Genomic DNA, 23,009 nt, shown 5'->3' with positions numbered 1-23,009 from the left:
CTCCTGTTCCCTGGATGCTGCCTGACCTGCTGCGCTTTTCCAGCAACACATTTCCAGGTAGACAATAATCCAAAGGGAGACATGGACGTAGCCACAAACCCAGAAGTAAGTAGAGGCACAACTGAAGAGTCAGGTGGGAAAGGCAGTCTCCAGGCTACAGAGAAAAAGAAGCCCAGGTGACACAAAGCAGTCAGAAAGATTCAAGATGGCACACTAAATCGGATTTTAATTAGCTTTGCAGCTCCACAGAAATAAAGACACATGTCAGTAATTGTCTTGCAGAGTTTGGATAACGTGCCTACCACATCTGGACAACTGGTTGGAAGCAGGAGGAGCTGAATGTTGAGTCAAAGAATTACAGCTTGTCTAAGCTGTAAATATTCTCTTGTTCAATTTTTCTTGTGGAGACATGAAACATTATTAAATAGAGAAAATGTGAGAGGAGATGCTGTACCAAATCAGGACAGTTTCTGTGAAACCAAGCACCTAGATTATCAAAGAGAAAAAAGTCAAAGGAAGAGATGAAGAGGGAGAACAAACCATTTTGGAAAAGCAAGGAAAGAATGGGTTAGTGTCTTTCACCATGAGTCCTCATTTCAGCTGTAATGGTGTTTTGAGAATCAACAGGTAAGAGTTGCTCGGTGGAAGGAACAATTAGAGCTAGATTGACTGTTGTATTTATCAAATAATGAGAGGAGAAAGTGAGGTCTGCAGATGCTGGAGATCAAAGTTGAAACTTTATTGCTGGAACAGCACAGCAGGTCAGGCAGCATCCAGGGAATAGGAGAAACGTCCTGAAGAAGGGCCTGTGCCCGAAACGTCGAATCTCCTGTTCCCTGGATGCTGCCTGACCTGCTGTGCTGTTCCAGCAATAAAGTTTCAACTCAAATAATGAGAAACAAGGTGAAAAATGAGAAATATGAAAGGGTGAAAAAGGCATCAGATGAATTTTCTTTTGACTTGTCTAGGAATGTCTGATGATCAAAATTTGTTAAAAATCACACAACAGCAGGTTATAGTCCAACAAGTTTATTTGGAACTACTAGCTTTCAGAGTGCTGCTCCACTTTTTAACTTTGTCCACCCCAGTCCAACACCAGCACCTCCAGATCAAACTTTGGGCAGACTTGAGTTTTATGGTGAGGAAAAACAGAGATGGAGGCAGCTATAAGCAATAGAGCTGTGAGGTGCATTTCGAGTCGAGATGTGCAGCATGGAAGAAGACCCTTCGGTCCAACTCATCCGTGCCAACCATACACCCCGATCTGACCTAGTCCTATTTGCCAGCATTTGGCCCATACTCCTAAAACCCTTCCAACTATTTACCCATCCAGATGCCTTTTAAATGTTGTAATTGTGCCAGTGTCCACCACTTCTGGCAGCTCATTCCTCTGCGTGGAAAAATTATCCTTCAGGTCCTTTTGAAATCTTTCCCCTTCAGCCCTCCTCCTCTAGTTTTGACATCCTCAGGAAAAAACCTCGGCTATCCATCCTATCCATGCCTCTCTTGATATGGGGAAACTGAGAACATCGACGGAGAAAGAATAAGGGGTTCTTAGACAAGCTGTAATTCTTTGACTCAACATTCAGCTCCTCCTGCTTCCAACCAGTTGTCCAGATGTGGTAGGCACATTATCCAAACTCTGCAAGACAATTACTGACATTCTTCCCTCATTCATGCAGGACAATATCATATACTTGAAAAGGGAGTAGAATCAAATCAATGACTTCCAAGGATACCTGACATCTCCTGTGCACTCCAGGGATGATCTGGTATATCATGTGTTTCGCTGAAACGGAGCTTGTCATTGAGAATGAAGGTTAATTTAACTGTTCAGTGCAGGCACAATGAACTGGATGACCTCCTTTAGCACCATAGCTCTTCCGAGCTTTTCCTCCCTTCTGAATTACCAGCTCAACTCTATGCTGCTTTTTAGAACTTCAGGTGGTGTCGTCATGAAATCCTTGCTTTCTAACCAAGCCTTCTTCCCTCACTCCCTCTCTGGTTTCTGCTTTCAATTACGTAAGAACTGTCACTTATCCAACTGCAGGAGAGTCACAGTCTGGCAGTGAACAGGCTGTCACTTTATTTGACACTCTCTGCCATCAGTTCAGATGTTAGTACTGAATGTACTTCAGATGCTTGTATGAAGTTGGAATCTGCACGTGTCATCAGGTACAAGTGGGGCTATAGCCAAACTAGAGGTTAGTTTGTGTGGGAGCTCACTAAAGGGAGAACTCAAATTTTGGTGCAGGGGTCTCAGGTGAGGACTTTGATAGGACAACACACAAGGGAATGTTGATGAGAATGCACAGTGCGCCTCTTGTCACTGCCAAGGAGCAGGGAGATAAGCAGCTCCATTTGACAGGGACATTAAACAGAGCTTGTGCGCCGTTTCCCTGTCATGTTTTAATCCTAGAAGCAACTGTAACTGCTGTTTGTATACTTGTCACAGTCTGTGTATTCAGGTCAGCAAAACTGCCCTCCTTTTCAGGATGCAGCAACAATATCAAATTCAGGAGCTCTGTCAACACAAAACAGGGGGCTGACACTCAGTGCAGTACCGAGGGAGCAATGTGCTTTTGGAGGGGCTGTCACACAGAGGAGACATTAAACAGAGGCCCAATTTACCTGTTTTAATATACAAAAGATCTCATGGCATTAGTGATCAGAAAAGCTTTACAAGGATCTTGCTGGGATTGGAGCTACAGAGAGAGGCTAAATAGTCTGGGTATAATTTCCCTGTAGGGTCAGGGGCTGAGGGGTGACCTTATAGAGGTTTATAAAATCTTGAGGGCATGGATACAGTGAGTAGACTTTTTTCCCCAGGGTAGGGGAGTCCAAAATTAGAGGGCATAGGTTTAAGGTGAGAGGGGAAAGATTTAAAAGGAACATAAAGAGCAACATTTTCACACAGAGGGTGGTGCATGTATGGTATGAGCTGCCAGAGGAATTGGTGGAGGCTGGTACAATTACGACATTTAAAAGGTATCGAGATGGGTACAACAATAGGAGGTTTGAGGGATGTGGATGAAATGCTGGCAAATGGGATTAGGTTAATTTCGGATGTCTGGTCAGCAAGGACGAGTTGGACCAAAGGGTCTGTTTCTGTGTATACATTTTTATGATTCTATAGCAGTGGTGTTAACCCCAATGTCTTAGTAAACAGTTGTTCCTCAATAAATCTCACAAAACAATAAAGCATCTGTTCATTTTCTTGCCATTTATGGGGCCTTGCAGTGTGCAAATTGACTGTTACCTTTTCTATGTCACAAAGGTGATGACAGTTCATTTACTGTGAATCTGGCATATCCAATGGTAATTAAATGTCCTATATAAATGTAAGCTTAAGTTGCTGTGAGCACTATCCAGAGGGCCTCTGCCTTCAGTGCTGATCTGGATTTCACACACAAGACCTTCTGACCCAAATGGCAATGCAGTAATTAATTAAAGCTGCCTTTTAAATTACTGAATGATTTAAATAACTTAATGTCTTCAAAATTAGAAATTGCTGGCAAAACTCAGCAGGTCTGGTAGGATCTGTGGAGTGAAAGCAGAGTTAACATTTCGGATCCAGTGACTCCTCTTCAAAATGATCTGAAGAATTTCAGTGTTGAAGGAGTGTCACTGAACCCCAAAACATTAGCTCTGCTTTCTGTTCACAGATGGTGCCAAGTTTTTCCAGCAATTTCTGATTGTTTCTGATTTCCAGCATCTGCAGCTCTTTGATTTCTTTTGCTTCATATATTTTTTAAAATGACACAACAGAAAACATTTATCACTTCACAAGATTTTATTGACGGACAGTAAAATCTATACAACACTGTAGCTTTGTGAAAATTTTATTGTAGTTATGACAACTAAAAAAAGTAACATTTTAAATAAGTTTCAATATCCCCCTGAATAAAAGTTGATTTAGTAACAATTATGTTCTCTTGCTTTGTACTTATTAAGTGTGAAATGTGATAAAACATTGTTGTTGTACAGTTGCTATTTATTCCTTCGCATTGTGCTTCAAATAATATATATAAATGTACAAAATGTTATGTCTTTACACATTTACATACACAAGGGTGGTGTGTAGATAGATGTTAAGAAAATTAAAGAGGAATGCGAAAAAACAATTATTGATCAGTACTTTTTGCTCTGTTAACTAGGATATGAAAACTACAGAAATAGCTCTCAGTTACTACAGCCTTCCTGATGAAACGCTTCACTTTCCGTAGGTTCAGTATCTTCCTGCTTAGCACCATATTTCTCTTTCAGGCATCTTGCAAAGTATCTCCAGTATTCCTGTCGGATAGTGTCTTTTTTTACAGCAAGACACTCACACAGCTGAAAGAAATCAGGATCAAAAGATTTAAAATCATCCATTTCCTGCCAAAATTCATTAAATTTTGACTCCCCACAACTGCCCAAACTCATTTCAATAGCTTGTTTTAATGCAGGACCTTTAACACAGAAGTATTTCAGGGCGGTTTACAGGAGGCAGCTTTGACAAAACACAATGCTAAGCTGAACAAATGAAAGTTGTTCTTCCTTGGCTGATGTCTGTACTGTAATCAATGAGGACTTGCTCTCCATCCTTGTTCAACTTAGTCCTATCACCCTTTAGATTTCATCCCATGACTGACTGACTAACCTCCAGGGCTTTGTTAAGAATTTCTTCCTTGTTTTCACAATTATTCTCCAAGAGGTCTTCATATATGTCGATTAGGAAAGCAATCAGGTAGGGGGAACTAAACTGCTCCATCATTTGCAAGATCTGCTCCAGCAGGTTGGAATACTTGGAGAGAATCTGGTCCTGTAGAATTCTACAGGAAGGAAAAACAGAAAGAAGTATTCATTTTTCAAATGATAAGACCACTGATTTCAAATGAACAAGTCAAATGAAATGCCACAAAGCAATATTACACCACATTCACTGCATAACTAGAATAGTTTTCTCTGACCTAAAGCAATCTACACTAACCATCCGATTCTAAAAGGAATTGGAAGTAAAAAGAATATTTAGTATCCCATTCTTGGAAACCTATTTAATATTAAACTATCCACTTGATGCGTCGAACCACCCATTAGCAATCAAGGGCACCAACCCTTACCATCAATGACAATCATATACGATCTTTCCAAAGCTACCTCACCACAAAACCCAAGCTGGCTTCATCTTGCTCAATGCTGCAGCCATTCTAAAAGCCTGATGCCAGGTGATTTTCCTTGCATGGGTACCATATTATTTACTTGCATGTGAATATATGGTGATTGCATAGCCACATATGTATCAAGATAAAATAACTACAGACCCCAATTATAGGGACAGAATTTACCAAACTTAGAACTGCTGCAAATTCAGATTAAAATCTTGTTGTTTCCACAGTAAAGTGACACTGCTGTAAGTATCCTGGCAATTTGGTTTGAAAATAATCTATGCTCATAATTAAAAGTTTGATAAAACAGACTTCTACAACCTGTTGGATCTCATCAATCTCGACTACCAAATTTTTTGCCTACTCATCAAGCGACAGCTAGCTTCAGAGTATTGTAATATGGCAGCATCATTACGAAGCAATGATATTCTAAGTTACAAAATTTCAATTTGTTGATGGATATGAGTGTTGTTTATAGAATATTAAAAGGACTGGATAACATAGACTAGAATGACAATATCACAGTGTCCAGATCAGTAGAACACAAGGGTACAACCTATGTTGAAGCAGAGAAGGGAGGTAAATTCAAATTAATTTGTGGAAATATTATTTCAATAACTAAGTAGTCAGTCTTTTCAAAAGAGTCCTAAGGCAACTACGGAAGGAAACAGTATCAATTCATTCAGATATGACACAGATTTCTTTAAGAATATTTTATTTTAGATTCAATATATGAATGGTAAATTTTTTTCACATCACGTATGTGTCTGCTGTACAGTAATACCTACCTAAGGAGACATCTTTAACTGAAAGAAAAGAAAAACTTCAGAAAACTAGAGTTCACACCTGAATAACTTATACTGGAATTATCTGGAAACTTAAAAAAACATGATATTTTTCAAATGGGCATTCTGAGCAGAGCAAAAGCCCAATGGAACATTTGCTTTCACTGACAATTGATTCATTCTGATATCACAAGGCCGGTCTGAATACATGAAGGCTCATTCCAAGATGCAAATTTATTGCTGTGATTAATTTAAAAACTCCATTATTACTACCTTTTGACTACCAGGATGGTGAAAAACAAACTAATCAAACTAATAATTTGATCATTATTTGTCCAGGAACTCCTGTGATTCTATTTTTAGACTAAAAATAACCTTTAGGCAATTTCCACCTTCCTTACCAAACTCAAAAGGTAAAATGGCTCAAAACTTTGATTTCTCTGATGGATTTACACCAAAGTTAAGCTCTGAAAGAATATGATGCATGATGCTGCAAAAACTGAACATTACCCCTTCAAGTAATTCCATGCACTTTCATTATGAGGAGCCTTTTTGATCAACTTCAAAGTATAGCTGTAAAATAGTATACAACAATGTTAGAGATCAGGAACAAGAAAAATAAAGACTTCATTTACATGCAGAAGTTCAGTGGCCCATCATCAGACATAGTAAAGTCTAGTGGGTACCGTTGAACTGACTCATAGGTAATGTTTCTTTCAAAGCAATTGATATATGTTGCTATTATAGTCTGAAATTGCACAGGTTTTTAAAAAATATTGAATTGCTTTCAGTAGCTTCTCAAACATGATCATTCGCACAGGACAGGAAACACCATTCACTGCCAGTCACTTTTAACCCTCCCACATCACCACCCCTCCCCACCCAACATTTTTCTGCAATGCGTAATTATAGCATGATATATTTATACAGTTAATGTGCAAACATAGGAAGGGTGTAGTGTTAATATTTTCTATATTCAAACTCAGTACAACATTCTTGGCTACTCCATTGTCAGTTATAACAGGACTGTGCCTCCCTCTAGTGATAGTCACGATCTATTACAACCCCCAATATTCATATGAGGAAATTGCACATTTTACTGAGGAATTTAAAATGAAGTAGAGCAGCTACTGAAAGATGAAAATAACCTGAAGTCTAAGACTTCTTTCCCTAAACATCTTAAAAGCAGCGATTTGAAAATAATTCAATAATACTGTTAAACACTACATTTTAAGTTAATTTTTGGGAGAGAATTGCTCTGCCTGTTAACTGACACAAGAACCTTAATTAACTCTGATTCAAATTAACTCAGAATGTGAGATCACCTTGAGGAACTTTAATTATCTATCAATTTTACATCAGTGAATAGACATTTTGCAGTGAAAAAATAATCTATGCTCATAATTAAAAGTTTGATAAAACAGACTTCTACAAACTGTTGGATCTCATCAATCAAGACTACCAAATTTTTTGCCTGCTCATCAAGCGACAGCTTGCTTCAGAGATAGCACTCTTGATCCATTAAAAACTCTCTGCTTCTAGCTCCATTCCAGAACTGCAGCACAAAACTCAGAGTGAACCTTAGGGTATAGCACAGGGAGAGTGAGATGTTTAACTGAGGAACCGTTTACCCTATCAAGTGAAGATCAGTGCTGTTTTCCCAGTGCTCAAACTAATATTTATTTTCCTGTGACCATCATTAAATCAGATCATCCAGTCACCACCACAATGCTGTGTTTGAGAACATGCTCTGCAAAATTTGGCTGCTGTGGTTCCTACATTACAACAGGGACTACACTTTAAAAATAATTCAGTTGTTATAAACTGTTTTGGTACAGACCCAAGCTCATGAAAGATACTAAATTAATGGAAGTTTTTGTGTCTTCCTGCACTAAGAAACACTTCCTGACTTCAGGAATAAAATTTTGCTTCGTAACCCTGGACATATGCTCTCTTGCATTTGAAATTATTTCAATTCACTGTGTAGTTATTCCACATCCTACTTGAGTTCCAAGCTCAATGACTTCAAATCCTCCTAACTGAACACAAGCTTAACTCATAGAGTCATAGAGATGTATAGCACGGAAACAGACCCTTCGGTCCAACTCGTCCATGCCGACCAGATATCCCAACCCAAACTAGTCCCACCTGCCAGCTCCTGGCCAATATCCCTCCAAACCCTTCCTATCACATACCCATCCAGATGCCTTTTAAATGTTGCAATAGTACTAGCCTGCACCACTTCCATATTCCATACACGTACCACCCTCTGCGTGAAAAAGTTGCCCCTTAGGTCAATTTTGTATCTTTCCCCTCTCATCCTAAACCTATGCCCTCTAATTCTGGCTCCCCACCCCAGGGAAAAGACTTTGTCTATTTATCCTATATATGCCTCTCATGATTTTATAAATCTCTGTAAGGTCACCCCTCAGCCTCCGATGCTCCAGGGAAAACAGCCCTAGGTCATAACTGGAGGCAGAACTTTTAGTGCTGGATTAATTTTTGAGAGAGGATAATTCAAAAAGTTAAAGAAGGCTAACTTGACTTCACGATCAAGTACTGAAGGATCGTCAAAACCAGTGGTGCTTGAAATGACAAAATATCGCTGGTTCCACGCAGAGTTGTTTCGCAGGTCCTCCTCCAGCAGCTGATCCACATATTCCACTTCATTGTCCCAAAGGTTGAATTCCTGCAAAACATAGCACATGACAAAAATCAGCATCGTACACAGCAGGACCTCAGCCATGCTGAGAGCAGAAGGTTTTTCAGAGTGAATGAACCACAGACAACTTGAAACAAACTGACCAAAGAATGGTTAAACGATGTACATCTTTTGGTAGCTGAGCTGAATAATGCAACAGGATTGAGTCAAATAGAAGATGATGATGATGCCCGCTACAATCTCCACCTCCATCAAACTCCCATGTCCTTATTATTTAGAGCCTCATCCACCATTCATTAAGATCATAGTTGAACTATACCACTTCCATGTCCATCTTTAATCGTTCATCCCTCGGTGCTTAAGAATTTATCAATCTCGTTCTTGAATATGCTCAACAACTGAACATTTAAATCCTCTGAAATAAAGAACTGCAAAGAGTTACAACCCTGGAAATGAAGAAATTTCTTTTCATTACAGTCCAAATGATGAACTTCCCATTCTGATATCACTACACCATCTCTCACTTTTAACTCACTCTTTCCAAGCATTGAAAACTGTGGAATCCAGGAATGGAACTCCTATATTTAAACGGGCGGTAAGCCAAACATGCTCAGGGAATGAAAGATCAGTTATATTAGTATCAGTGCTGGGAAAAACAAGCATAGGATAGAAGAACATCTAAAAATCAAAACTTCAATATCAAATAGTCAGCATGGATTTCAAAAGGGAAAATCCTGCTTGACCAACTTTATTGAATGTTCTTCTGGAGGTGGTATTAACGAGTTTAGACAGTGATAATGCAGTAGACATAATTTATCTAGATTTCGAAACGCCTTCAATAAGGTGGCCAATCATAGATTAATTAATCTTTTTTTCAGGAATAATAGGGTGGTTATTTATTACTTGGAAGGTGCAAGTCTAGGTGGGTTGGAGCAACAAAGATCTTGGAAGCAAATGTATCAGTTGCTAAAAAGGCCATACAGAAATCAAACAATAGACTTCATTTCTAGAAGGACAGAATTGAAAGGAAAGCTGAGCCTGCAGCCATGGTTAGACTATGTCCAGTGCTACGTGCATTATAAAAGAAGTTGCAAGGTACCAGACAGTATCCAGAGATGACTTACAAAGCGGTAGCAGAAATACATTCATACAGGTTATCACAAAAAGATTGACAGGCTGAGAATATTTCCTCTTGAAAAAAGCGGAGGGTGACCTAAAAGGGGTTTTTAATATTACAAAATTATTTTTAAAATGAAATTATGTAAAATGGGTATAAAATGATTCCACTTGCAAAAGGCCATCAACAAAGAGGATAACAGAAGGCCATCAACATAAGGTAATCACCAGGAAATTCAATAGAGAATTCAAAAGAAACATCCTTATCCAAAGAATGGTGAGAGTGGGGAACTCTATCACAGAATGGTTGAAGCAAATAATTATGAGCGCATTTAAGGAGAAGCTGAACAAGCATATATATGATGACAGATGTGAAGAAAGGTGGAAGGAGGTAGAAGGATTGCTTAGGTTGAATCTCTATTTCCATGTTATATATTCTATATGATTACTCCTTCTCTGCAACTGATTCATTTTAAAACTCATGCCTGGTGCAACATGTCCTGTCCATTTCCTCCCAACTCACCTTTCCAAATTTGCCGCTGCCCTTTTTCTTATCTAGATTGTTAAAATAAAGAAAAATATCTCTTGACTAGGTTCACCTTCAATAGGATGGACAGAGAATAAGAATTAAATGGAGTACCTTAATCACCCACTGTCTGTGCTGCCAGGCATGGTAGTTTTTTGCATCTTGTTTGAGAATCCCAGAAGTAAATGCCAGCTCCTCTGAAGGGTCTTTTAACCATTCTACAATCTTCTGTCTGTGATACCTGGAAAGCAAGTGAATTACAGAAGTTTTTTTCAGTTACATCTTTCATGTTTTTTTTTAAACATGGTGAGCAGCTATGCTTTTACGTACCAAACTTGATAGTTCTTGGGTTGGTCCTCAATGATATCAGAGATATACATTAATTCCTCATAGAGGTCTTTGTTCAAAGACTGCAGCACCACTCTGCGGAAGTGCCTAGGGTGAGTAAAGGTAATTGCAAATTAGCAGTCAGTTTTTGACAAAAACAAATCATTCATACGTGACCAGGAAGAGGCCATTTATCCCTCAAGTCTGTTTAGCCATTTAGGTCGAGGCTTAAATGAAACTAAACTTCAGTTAGCTACCTTTGTTCCATATCCCTCGATACTCTCACCTAAACAAATCTCTCATTTTTGACAGCTCCAAAAGTCCCAGAATCCACAGCTTTCTAAGACTCCTGCCACAGTAGTGAAGAAAACTCCAGGGCATTTCACACAACTTTTGAGGTACTCTCACTGTCATCATGTTAACACCTGAGTCGCATCCAGCAGGATACCATCAACAATCAGATGGATGATGTGTTAATCTGCTGTTGGCAGTATTGATGGAGAGCTGAGTGTTGGCCTGGGACATGTGGAGAAACTCCTTTCTCTTCTTTCAAACACGTGAGATCTTTAATACCCATCTGAGCCACTAGAACAAAGTCATCTGTGTCCATCGTCATCGCCTCCAACAAATATCGATCTCGTAATATTGTAGAAAAATGGGCAGAGATTTACCAGGATGTTGCCGGGTATGGAGGAAAGGTCTTATGAGGAAAAGCTGAGGGAATTGGGGTTGCTTTCATTAGACAGGCTTGAGAGACATATAAGATAATCAGAGGGTTAGATAGGGTGGACAGTGAGAGCCTTTTTCCTTAGATGGTGATGGTTAGCATGAGGGGACACAGCTTTAATTAGAGGGGTGATAGACATAGGACAGTAGGGCAGCACGGTGGTTCAGTGGTTATCACTGCTGCCTCATAGCGCCAGGATCCCAGGTTTGATCCCAGCCTCGCGTGACTGTGTGTGGAGTTTGCACATTCTCCCTGTGTCTGCACAGGTTTTATCTGGGTGCTCCAGTTTCCTCCCACAGTCCAAAGATGTGCAGGTCAGGTGAATTGGCCATGCTAAATGTCCATAGTGTTAGGTGCATTAGTCAGAGGGAAATAGGTCTGGGTGGGTTACTTTTCGGAATGTCGGTGTGGAATTATTGGGCCGAAGGGCCTGTTTCCACTCTGTAGGGAATCTAACCTAAATAAATGTCAGAGGTAGGTTCTTTACTCAGAGAGTAGTAAGGGCGTGGAATGCCCTGCTTGCAACGGTAGTAGACTCGCCAACTTTAAGGGCATTTAAATGGTCACTGGATAAGCATATGGATGATAATGGAACAGTGTAGGTTAGATGGGCTTCAGATCGGTTTCACAGGTTGGTGCAACATTGAGGGCTGAAGGACCTGTACTGCACTGTAATGTTCCATTTGTCACTTTGGATTGTGTTCCAATCCTATAGTTGGGTAAGAATCTATCTTTTCTCTGTTCACAAGGTGGGCAGGAAACTGACTGAGTCAAACCAAGAAGGCAGGCAATTCTGTTAACACATTTACTGTTCTTTGCTCTCATTTGCCAAGTTAAAACAAATGAGTGGCAGGTAGGTGACATCTGGAAGGGACAAGTTCCCAGTTTGTGCACAACTCCCAATAAAACCCTCTCTGGCCATAGAATATGCTTTCTGTACATGATTACCAATTGCACTTACACTACATTGAAAATAACCTTTTTCATGTTTATAAATCAATATTAAAAATACAGTAGATTAAATTACAGAGGGAATTTTAAATCTAGAGTTTTTCTTCATGCCACTTCAGAAAGAAACAAAAACGTGCAAACGTTCACTGGTTATGTAATGATAAAATCAAAAATGTACAAGATCAGAAATAAAGGATTACTATAATCTTTGTCTGCAGCTTTTCCAACAAAAGAGAGCTGATTGCTGATTCAAACTGCCTTACCATACTGTGTAATTTGCAGCATTCAGTTCTATTGCATCCGTTGTCAGACTGAGTGCTCGCTCACTCCTTTCATCAAGCTTCAGAACAGCCCTGAAGTAATCATACACATCTTTAACTGAAAGAAAATAACAACTTCAGAAAGGTAGAGCTGAATAACTTATACAGGAATTATCTGGAAATTAAAAGAAAAATACGTTTGAAATGATATTTTTCAAATGGGCATTCTGAACAGAGCGAAAGCCCAATGGAACATTTGCTTTCACTGACAATTGATTAATTCTATTAACACAAGGCTGGTTTGAATACATGAAGGATCATTCCGAGATTCAAAATTTTCAGAAGTGTAATGAATGAACGAAACCAAAAAAGCCCTGGTGACCGAAGCCTAACCAAACAGGTGATCTTTTACAGAAGGTCTTAATGGAAGTGAGGAAGGTGGAATATAAATCTAATGTGACGGAGGTCACTGTAATGAATAGTAGTGAGGATATCAGAGTCAAAGGGGAGACATAGCTTAAGAGCAATAGGAAAGGGAGATGAATTTAAATGCAATGTTAATACTCTCACATTGGATGCATTTGGGCCCCGGATCCAATATTGGTCACAAAGGACAGGAGTAATGGATGAATGGAACTTGATGAGAGTTAGGTTACAAGCAACAGAATTTTAGATAATATGGAATTTGTGGAAAGTGTAGAGTGGGAGGGCAGTCCAGGGTACACAGGGAGCATGGAGGTGACAATGAAATTTTCAAGAGTAGCAGTAGCAGATAGGTTTTGTGGTGGCGAAGGTGGATGATGTTATAGAAGTGCTAGCAATCAAATTTTCCTTAAGAACTCAAACCCATCATTTATAAAAAGACTGACAGCTTAATAACAAAGCTGAAAACTTCTCGATGCCATCAAACTCAGAATTAAGTCATGCACAAAATCTAATAGCAAAGTTCTTTCCCCTAAGGTAGAAGAGTTCAAAATTAGAGGGTATAATTTTAAGGTGAGAGAAGAAAGATTTAAAAGGGTTCCACAGGGCAACCTTTTCACACAGAGGGTGGCTCATATAGAGTCATGGAGGTGTACAGCACGGAAACAGATCCTTCGGTCCAACTCGTCCATGCCGACTTGATACCCCAACCCAATCTAGTCCCACCTGTCAGCACCCGGCCCATATCCCTCCAAACCCTTCCTATTCATATACCCATCCAGATGCCTTTTAAATGTTGCAATTGTACTATATGTGAAATGCACTGCCAGAAGAAGTGATAGATGCAGATACACTTACAACATTTAAAAGACATTTGGACATGTACATCAAAAGAAAAGGTTTAGAGAGATATGAGCCAAACACAGGCAAATGGAACTAGTTTAATTTGGGAACTTGGTCGGCATGACCGAGTTGGACCAAAGGGTCTATATCCATGCTGTATGACTAAGACCCTATAACCTCAATTCAATACTTACAGTTCTCAGAATAAGCGATCTGAACAACTGGATTGGGGCCATCATCCTGTGGAACTGGCTTAATATCAGCCCATTCCTTCCGGTCTCTTAAACAAAAAAGAATGAAACTTTTAGTACTTGCTACCCAACATGTAAAGAGAGCCTAGGCACTGAACATTTCACTCAAACTTCAAGCCTTATCTGTTATCCACATACAGGTCACTGGCTAGCCACCAACTGGTCATTTTCACCTTCTACAGCCAAGAATGCTGAGCATAACTGTAGCCTCACCAGCCTAGGTTAGCTATGTCATATCAGACAAAGAAAGCACAGCAACACCTCTACTTATTCAGAAGGCTAACGACATTTGGCACGTCGATAAAGGCTCTTACAAATGTTTATAGATGCATCATAGAAAGCATTGTATTTGGATGTATCACAGCGTGGTGTGGCAACTGCTCTTCCTAAGACTGAAAGAAACTTCAGAGAGTTGTGAACGGAGCCCAGTCCATCACATAAACCTATCTCCCATCCATTGACTTCATATATACTTGCCGCTGGAAAGCAACCAACATAATCAGAGACCCTCCCCCTCTTATTATACTTTCTTCCATTAGGCAGACGATATAAAATTTTGTATAAATGTGCGAACAGATGTAAGAGCTGCTTCTTCCCCACTGTTTATCAGACTTTTGAATGGACTTCTTTAATGTTAATGTTGATCTCTCTCTGCCCTTCTCGGCAGCTGTAACATTCTATCCTACACTCTGTTGTTACCCTGATGCACTTATATAGTATAATCTGCTTGTAAAATACCAAAGACAACACTTTTCACTGTACCTCAGTACACATGACAGTATTAAATCAAATCAAATTCAAATGTTTAAGGCACTCTTATCAGACAATACCACGCCACATGACCAATATCTGCAGTGAATTAATCAAGGAGTGGAAGAGGAGTTATGGGCCTACTTTACATTTTAAAATAGTTTGCGTACCATTTCCAATTTCAGATTCAATATCATTCTCAGACAATGAATAGTGAAAAGATGGACTAGGGAATTTACAAATCACTACTTGGACATTACTTCAAATCAGTTAGGTAATGAAGAATAACATTAATAAAGGTTAGTCAGAAATCATCAAATACCACTTCTGAAGGAAAATCATGTTTACTTGCAATTCATAATCAGTAAACAAAACAAAGAATTACACATTTACAGTACCAGCAACAAGGACAGAACAGCTCCTTATCACAAACTGTACAACAATTAGATAGTGTGTTGCTTGACTGGTCACAAATGCTGACTAATTATGATATTCTGAGTATGGGTTTGGAAATCATTACAAATTTCAACTTAGCCTGGAAACGTTCCTGTCATTAATTAAGCAGGTAAAGTAGTTTATGTAGAGACTGCTATAATTTTAATATACTGTCAGCCTTCCATCGCATAAAATAATGGTTTGCTTCACATTGGTCAACTCTGTGCTGAACACCACCTGGTGCAGCTCAACAGTCCCATTCTGACATGGTTGCATCTGCTGCATTTGTAACAAGGCTGTTTGGGTATCCACATTCCAACACAAAAGTAGTAAAAAGTAGTAAAACTTATCAATGACATTTTTTTGCTTCAGAATGGAGCTCCAGCACAGCCAGGAGGGTCATTTCCAAATATAGTACTTCTTTTCATTTTCAAATTGGTTAACCCTCTAGGTAGAAAGTGAGGTCTGCAGATGCTGGAGATCAGAGATGGAAATGTGTTGCTGGAAAAGCCAACCTCCCCTCCCTCTCACTCCCCCTGCCCCTGCCCTATCTACCCTCCTACCTGTAGAAGGTGTACCCGTTGTTCCTGCGGCCGTACGCCCCGCTCTCCGAGTCCCCGGACGCCCTCCTCCCGCTCTCCGCCTTCAGCTCTTCCCAGGCCGGGCCCTGCAGCTGAGGCTCGGTCTCCGGCTCGGCCTCCTGTACCAGAGCCTCTCTCACCGCCTCCTCCTCGGCCTCCCGGTCTCCCCAGACCCCGCTCTGAACCTCCCTCTCGGCTTCGGCCTCAGAGTCCGCCGGTGCCGCCATCGCCGCCTCGGTCCCCGGCGTGACCCGGCCCGGAGCCGCCTGCAGTACGTGACCTCCCACCGCCAGGGGGGGGGGAAGCACCCCCTCGGCCCAGCCTGACCCGGCCCGGAGCTGCTGCAGTACGTGACCTCCCACCGCCAGGGGGGGGAAGCACCCCCTCGGCCCAGCCTGACCCGGCCCGGAGCTGCTGCAGTACGTGACCTCCCACCGCCAGGGGGGGGAAGCACCCCCTCGGCCCAGCCTGACCCGGCCCAGTACGTGACCTCCCACCGCCAGGGGGGGTGGGAGTGGTGGAAGCACCCCCTCGGCCCAGCCTGACCCGGCCCGGAGCCGCCTGCAGTACGTGACCTCCCACCGCCAGGGGGGGGGGAAGCACCCCTTCGGCCCAGCCTGACCCGGCCCGGAGCCGCCTGCAGTACGTGACCTCCCACCGCCAGGGGGGGTGGGGGTGGTGGAAGCACCCCCTCGGCCCAGCCTGACCCGGCCCGGAGCCGCTGCAGTACGTGACCTCCCACCGCCAGGGGGAGCACCGCCTTGGTCTGGGATCACAGGTCAGAGCCTGGGCATTGAAAATTGCACTGAGACCCACTGAAATTACAGCTCCATGTAACTCCATCCGAATCTACATCCAGATCCAGGTTGTCCAGATCAGGTTCAGTATCTGCAATAGACTTACATCTGAATCTAGATCTGAATCAAATCTAGTACCTGGATCTACGTCTGTACTTAGGCATTGCTCTGGGTCTGGATCCAGGCAATCTTGCTCCATTTCATTGCCTGGGGCTGGACTTGCATCTGAACGGCATCCGGATCTGAATCAAGACCAATCTGCATCTGCACTTTGTCATTAGTGAGCATCTGGATCCAAGCAATCTTGTTGCATTTCATTACCTGGAGTTAGATTTGCACCTGACCTACATATGGTTATGGAGTTCAGGTTATCTGGCTCAAGACTTGCATCTGGATCTGGATTGGGGCCTGAATCAAATCCAGCACCCGGAGGTACATCTGCATCTCGACCTGGAACTGAACCCAGAGTCTAGATTAAAGTGGTGCTGGAAAAGCACAGCAGGTCACGGTGGGCGGCACGGTGGCACAGTGGTTAGCACTGCTGCCTCACAGCGCCTGAGACCCGGTGCTTTTCCAGCACCACTCTAATCTAGACTCTGGTTTCCAGCATCTGCAGTCCTTGTTTTTACCTGGATCTGAACCCAGGCTTCTGAATTAATATCAGGATTTGAACATAGATTTACATCAGGATCTATATCTGCACCTAGATCTGGGTGTAAATCTAAATCTAGGCCATCTGGCACACATTCAGTACCCAGAACTATAGTTGCATCTGAATCTACATTTAGACTTGTATCTAAATTTAGATCTGGATTTGAATGCAAGCTATATGGATTAAATATCCAGACTTCGACCTGCAAATCCATCTGCACCCAGACAATAGGTCTAGATCTGATTTCAGGTAATCTGGCTCAAGTTCATTATCTCGATCTAGACTTGCATCTCAATCTACATCTGCAACTAGATCTGGATCTAGATTTAGATTTAAATCTGAATCCAAGCAATGTGGAGCAAGATTGGTATGTGGAGCTAGATTTGTCTCTGGATCTACATCTGGATCAAGACCGGTGGTTGGAGTTAGACGTGCTGTTGGATCAACCTACAGCTGTATTTACACTTGGATCTGAATCTACAATGAGATTGGTATATGCAACCTGACCTTTAATTGCAGATATTTCCATTACATATGGAGTTTTCTATCCTCCATTTACATTGGGCTGAATAATATGGCTAAATGATACTGTTAACCTGTTTAGTCTCAATACTGGAGCTAACCTTGATTGCTGAATGTTGTTGCAGCATAGAATCTACTAGATGAAAAATAACTTACGTCCATCCACTTTATTGTACACCAATGACAGACTGTAGTTGAGTGCAATTAATGACACGTTGATGCACAGTATGCTACAAGATGTCATAAACATATACATTGAGTAGCCTGTAACTATGTTGCATTGATTGTGGAGGCTGGAGTGTTTAAAAAAAACTAGTGCAGTAGCTACAGAAACACCTGTATCCGGTAAGAAAGATTGCAATAGATTTTAATTCAAGATATCTTTTAGTAAGTAGCAGAACTAGCATACTTAATAATTTACATTGATAAATTGGTCTTCACCATCTACAATTCTCTGTACTGTTAGTAGTGAACCATCTGTTCCCACAATTTTTGCTGTAGACCTGTTTTATTTTAAGCACTGATATTTGTTTATGGAATTGGAACCAGGTGTTAAATAGAGAAGAAGAGGGATGACGCTCTCTTTAAGAATGCATTTCTTTTCCTTCTCTTACTCTGCTCTATAAGTGGAGCATCAAATCATCAAGCTGAAGTTGTTCAACACACAGCTGTATTATTAGAACATGTTATTCAGGAAATGCTGGAATCACAGATAAATTAATATCTAGAAACTGGAAAAAAGTCATTCCTTAACTCAGACAGCCAGCCAGGATTTATAGGATGGTTACTTTTCTTGTTGGTTCCATAGTTCATGGCTACATGAAACTGATGCAAATATTCTCAACTAAGCTGCTTCCAATTTGGTGTCCAGCCTCCTATAAAGAAATTGCTTCTCTAGAACTTGTACAATAGAGTCATAGAGATGTACAGCATGGAAACAGACCCTTCAGCCCAACTCGCCCATGCCAACTTGATATCCTAATAAATCTAGTCCCATTTGCCAGCATTTGGCCTGTATCCCTCTAAATCCTTTGTATTCATGTACCCATCCAGAGGCCTTTAAATGTTGTAATTGTACCAGCCTCCACCACCTTCTCTGGCAGCTCATTCCATACATGCACCACTCTCTGCATGAAAACGTTGCCCCTTAGGTTCCTTTTAAATCTTTCCCCTTGCACCTTAAATCCATGCCCTCTAGTTTTTGGACTCCCCCACCCCAGGGAAAAAACCTTGTCTATTTATCCTATCCATGCCCCTCATGATTTTATAAACCTCCATAAGGTCACCCCTCAACCTCTGACACTCCAGGGAAAACAGCTCTAGCTTATTCAACCTCTCCCTATAGCTCAAACCCTCCTACCTTGGCATCATCCTTGTAAATCTTTTCTGAACCCATTCAAATTTCACAACATCATTCCTATGTCAGGGAGACCAGAACTGCATGCGATATTCCAAAAGTGGTCTAACCAACATCCTGTATAGCCAGAACATGATCTCCCAACTCCTATACTCAATACACTGACCAATAAGGGCAAGCATACCAAATGCCTTCTTCACTACCTTGTCTACCTGCAACTTCACTTTCAAGGAATTATGAACCTGCACTCCAAGGTCTCTTTGTTTAGCAACATGCCCCAGGACTGTACCATTAAATATTTATAGATGGAGATTTAAATTTAAAATAGTGAAAGATTATAACTATACAGTATAATTTCCCATTCAGATCTGACAAAATGACAAATCACTGATGTGAAGAATGAGTCATTAAAATCAATTTATTTGTATAATGTTATCATTTATGTTGTGAAACCTAATCTTATTTTCAAAGCTATCATGAAATATTACTGGTAGAAAAGCAGGCCACAGTGCAAGGTTAGATAAACTTGTATAAGAGTTATGCAAGTCTGTCTAACTCTTATGGAAGTCTGTGTAAGAGTTTATCGCACAGAAACAGGTTAATGTTAGTATTTATGAGTCTTTTTCCACCTCTCTTCATCTAACTCCATAAATTCCTTCTATTAATTTCTGTCTTACATTTATCTTGCTTCTGATTAAATGCATCCATGTTATTTGCCTCAAATACTTCATGTAGCAGCGGGTTCAACGTTCTGACCACTCTCTGGGTAAAAAAGTTTCCTCTGAATTCCTTAGGGGATGTATTAGTGACTTCCATGTATTCCTAGCTTCTGGCTCTGTTCTCACCCATAAGTGGAAACATTTTTTATATCAATCCTACCAAATCCTTTCATAATCTTAAAGATTTGTATCATTGCTCCCCATTAATCTTCTCTCTTATACTAAAAGAGGCCTAGCCTGGTCAATTATTCTTGAAACAGTTTGAACAAAAGCACACAATTACAGCACAATTATATTTTATTCAAAAAAGGCTTAACATCAGTTACAGTCATACATAATATTCAAAATAAGTCATTTTGTAAGAATTTTTTTCCCTAAATGTAACACATTCCTTTAAAGCTCCAGTACTAAAATTGATCAAGTGCAAAAGAATGCATGTAAAATCATTAATATAATGAAATTGTATTGCACTAATTTCGTTTAATTAATCTTGAAGAATTTGTGGGCAACAAGAATGATATTAATAAAGGAGACACTTCAAGCAGTCACCAACAATAGGAAATATATTCTCCAGTTGATCTAGAAATTAAACTCAAAGCTAAACACACTGTTTTTCAAAACAGAGAAAACAATGCAGCAATGTCAGTGTGAATGATCAATTTCCTGCTGTCTACTGTTATCATGACCTTTATAATAGATTTAACACTTGTTACTACTAAAGTAAGGCTAAGTGGCCTTTGTACCGTTTCTTTTTTCTCTTGCTGTTTTCTGGTGCATTGGGATTACATTTCCTACCTTGCAAACAGGGGGAGTTCTATGAGTTCAAAGCCTATATATCAACACTTCCATTGCCTTCTTTTTCTCTAGGCCATTGGGTCCAGTGCATTTGTTTTTATTTCCATAAATATTTCCAGCAGCCGTTCCTGACTGAAACTGATCACTATATGTTCCTCACCTTCACCAAACCCTTGGTTCCCTTTTACATCCAGAATATTTTTTGCATGTTTCACAGTGAAGATAAATAAAAAGCATTTGTTTAATGTCAGTACCATTTCCTTATTCCCTCTAATTTGTCCTGTCTCTGCCACAAAGGAACCCAACATACTCTTCAGAAACTCTTTTTGGATACATATAGAATCTTTTACAATCTATTTTTGTACCTCTAGCTAGTTTACTTTCCTATTTATCGTTACCATTTTTGGTCATCCTTTAATGAATTTTCAAACTTTCAAATTCTGAAACTAACTACTTTTTGCAACGTTATTAGTCTCTTCCTTGAATATCACATTTGCTTTTTTTGTTCGCTACAGATGATTAATTTTTGCCATGGAGTTTTTATTTCACAAAGGAATGTATGTTCATTGTGAATTCATTTTTGTGTAATTGTCTACGTATATTCATATCTTTTAACTTAACTTCCCAATTTATGTTAGCCTCAAACGAAATAGCTTGCTTTGTTCAGATTAAAAACAATAGTTTTAGGCTTCACTAACTGCCTATCGAGTTCTTATATATTATAGTGACTCTTCCCTGTATGTTCCTTTACTACATTTAACACTGTTTAACTGTACAACAATAAATCTAAATTAGGCCTTTCTGTAATTACAGTGATTGCTGCAATGCTGGTGCAGCAATGTGTAAAATTGGCAGGCATGGCTGCAGCAGAATTTCACAACTCACAGATGCCCACATTGGACCATTTGATAGCCATTCACCCATGCCAAAGGGATCTTAATGCCACCCACACCAGCCACATAGAGGCAGCATGTATCTGGCTCAGTGACACCACGCCTGACAAATTTGCTTTTAATGTTTATGGAAAATGAAATTTTATAAGCTAAATATTCACAGAAATGGAAACAATATTAAAAAACGATAAACAGATAAATTGTAGCACCTTATGTCAAACACTTATACAATATACATTTTGACTACCACCTGGATATTGAAGGAAGTTTAATTCACTAGAAAAGTAAAGATGCAAGTGTTTAAAAAGGACAACTTTGGAGTAGTTCCAGTCTTATGAGCTAATTTTTGCACATGACCTACATCAATGTATGGAAGTTACTGGCACTGGTACCTGTTCAGATACCGGCCGAAAATAGGTGTTGGTAACTTCAACATGCAAGTCAGAAGTTCAACACTTGTTTGGATATATGACTGTGAGAGAGGGGACAATGTTCAGTTGAGCAGATGCCAGGTCTGATCCATTCAGCATCTTTGAGTGATTACCACCTCTACTGTTGGGGCGGTGGTCATTATTTCTTTCTGATAAATTTCTCTAGCAATTTCTTGACTGAAACTGATAACCATTTGTTCCTCACTCTCACCAGAACCTTGGTTCCCCATTACATCTGGAATTGGGAAGAACAGTCAAAATCAGATATTGCATTCTGGCAGGCAAATTTCATTTCACCTTCACTCACACTCAAAGGTGCAGCCCAATTAACAAACACCAAGTGACAGCTTTATATTCGTGGTTAGAAATCTTGGTCCTTTTTGGTAAAGAGGTCATGGAGAATCCATGAGGTTTCATAAAACTTAGTATGATCTCCAGCAAATATTTAACTCGATGCAAGATTAAGTTCAAAGCACTGCCAGTTGTACCATTTCCTTGATGTTCTTTCATTGACAAGCAGGGGCCTTAGCATCTTGAACCACATAGAATGCGTAGGAAAGAGCAGGGAGAACAATCGGTTTTCCTGGTTGAAGCACTTTCCCAGTGATAATCGGCAATGTCTTCCTGTCCACCATTTTGAGAAGCTTGCCGTTGAGTTGAACAGACCTAAGAATCAGACACAAGTTTTGATTTCTCATGCGGTGCACTTGCCTATTGCACTTGCCCCCTTCTGACAAATTGGACTGAATTTCACCGTCTCATGAAGACTATGGGAATTACATGCACAATGCCATTGGATTATTCTCAAGGATTCTTCAGTTATAGAGTCATAGATTCATAGAGATGTACAGCATGGAAACAGACCCTTCGGTCCAACCTGTCCATGCTGACCAGATATCCCAACCCAACCTAGTCCCACCTGCCGGTCCATATCCCTCCAAATCCTTCCTATTCATATACCCATCCAAACGCCTCTTAAATGTTGCAATTGTACCAGCCTCCACCACATCCTCTGGCAGCTCATTCCATACCCGTACCACCCTCTGCGTGAAAAAGTTG

General features: G+C 40.4%; 2 protein-coding genes and 1 long non-coding RNA gene across 5 annotated transcripts in view; 1 reads left to right on the top strand and 2 right to left on the bottom strand.

Moving 5' to 3' along the window:
* Positions 1–3,774: 3,774 nt before the first annotated feature.
* On the bottom strand, positions 3,775–16,147 carry fnta (farnesyltransferase, CAAX box, alpha). Its single transcript, XM_043674298.1, has 9 exons — positions 15,767–16,147; positions 13,962–14,047; positions 12,505–12,619; positions 10,567–10,671; positions 10,351–10,477; positions 8,473–8,621; positions 6,443–6,505; positions 4,643–4,814; positions 3,775–4,335 (listed from the first exon to the last, which is right to left on the bottom strand). Exons 1-9 carry the CDS (start codon positions 16,009–16,011, stop codon positions 4,183–4,185), a joined length of 1,215 nt encoding a protein of 404 aa, XP_043530233.1. The 5' UTR covers positions 16,012–16,147; the 3' UTR covers positions 3,775–4,182.
* Positions 16,148–16,276: 129 nt separating this feature from the next.
* Positions 16,277–23,009, top strand: part of LOC122539450 — a 39,345-nt gene continuing 32,612 nt past the window's right edge. For both annotated transcript variants that reach the window (XR_006309086.1, XR_006309084.1), the window contains exon 1: positions 16,277–16,562. This is a non-coding gene — a long non-coding RNA (uncharacterized LOC122539450). The remainder of the gene's footprint in view (positions 16,563–23,009) is intronic.
* hpse (heparanase) overlaps positions 20,111–23,009 on the bottom strand; it is a 38,619-nt gene continuing 35,720 nt past the window's right edge. For both annotated transcript variants that reach the window (XM_043674295.1, XM_043674294.1), the window contains one exon: positions 20,111–22,616. In XM_043674295.1, the coding sequence (XP_043530230.1) occupies positions 22,457–22,616 (160 nt within the window). In that variant the 3' untranslated portion in view covers positions 20,111–22,456. The remainder of the gene's footprint in view (positions 22,617–23,009) is intronic.

This window comes from Chiloscyllium plagiosum, chromosome 32, assembly GCF_004010195.1.
Source record: "Chiloscyllium plagiosum isolate BGI_BamShark_2017 chromosome 32, ASM401019v2, whole genome shotgun sequence".
In the NCBI taxonomy this organism is placed as follows: domain Eukaryota; kingdom Metazoa; phylum Chordata; class Chondrichthyes; order Orectolobiformes; family Hemiscylliidae; genus Chiloscyllium; species Chiloscyllium plagiosum.
This window is presented reverse-complemented; position numbering and strand designations above follow the sequence as displayed.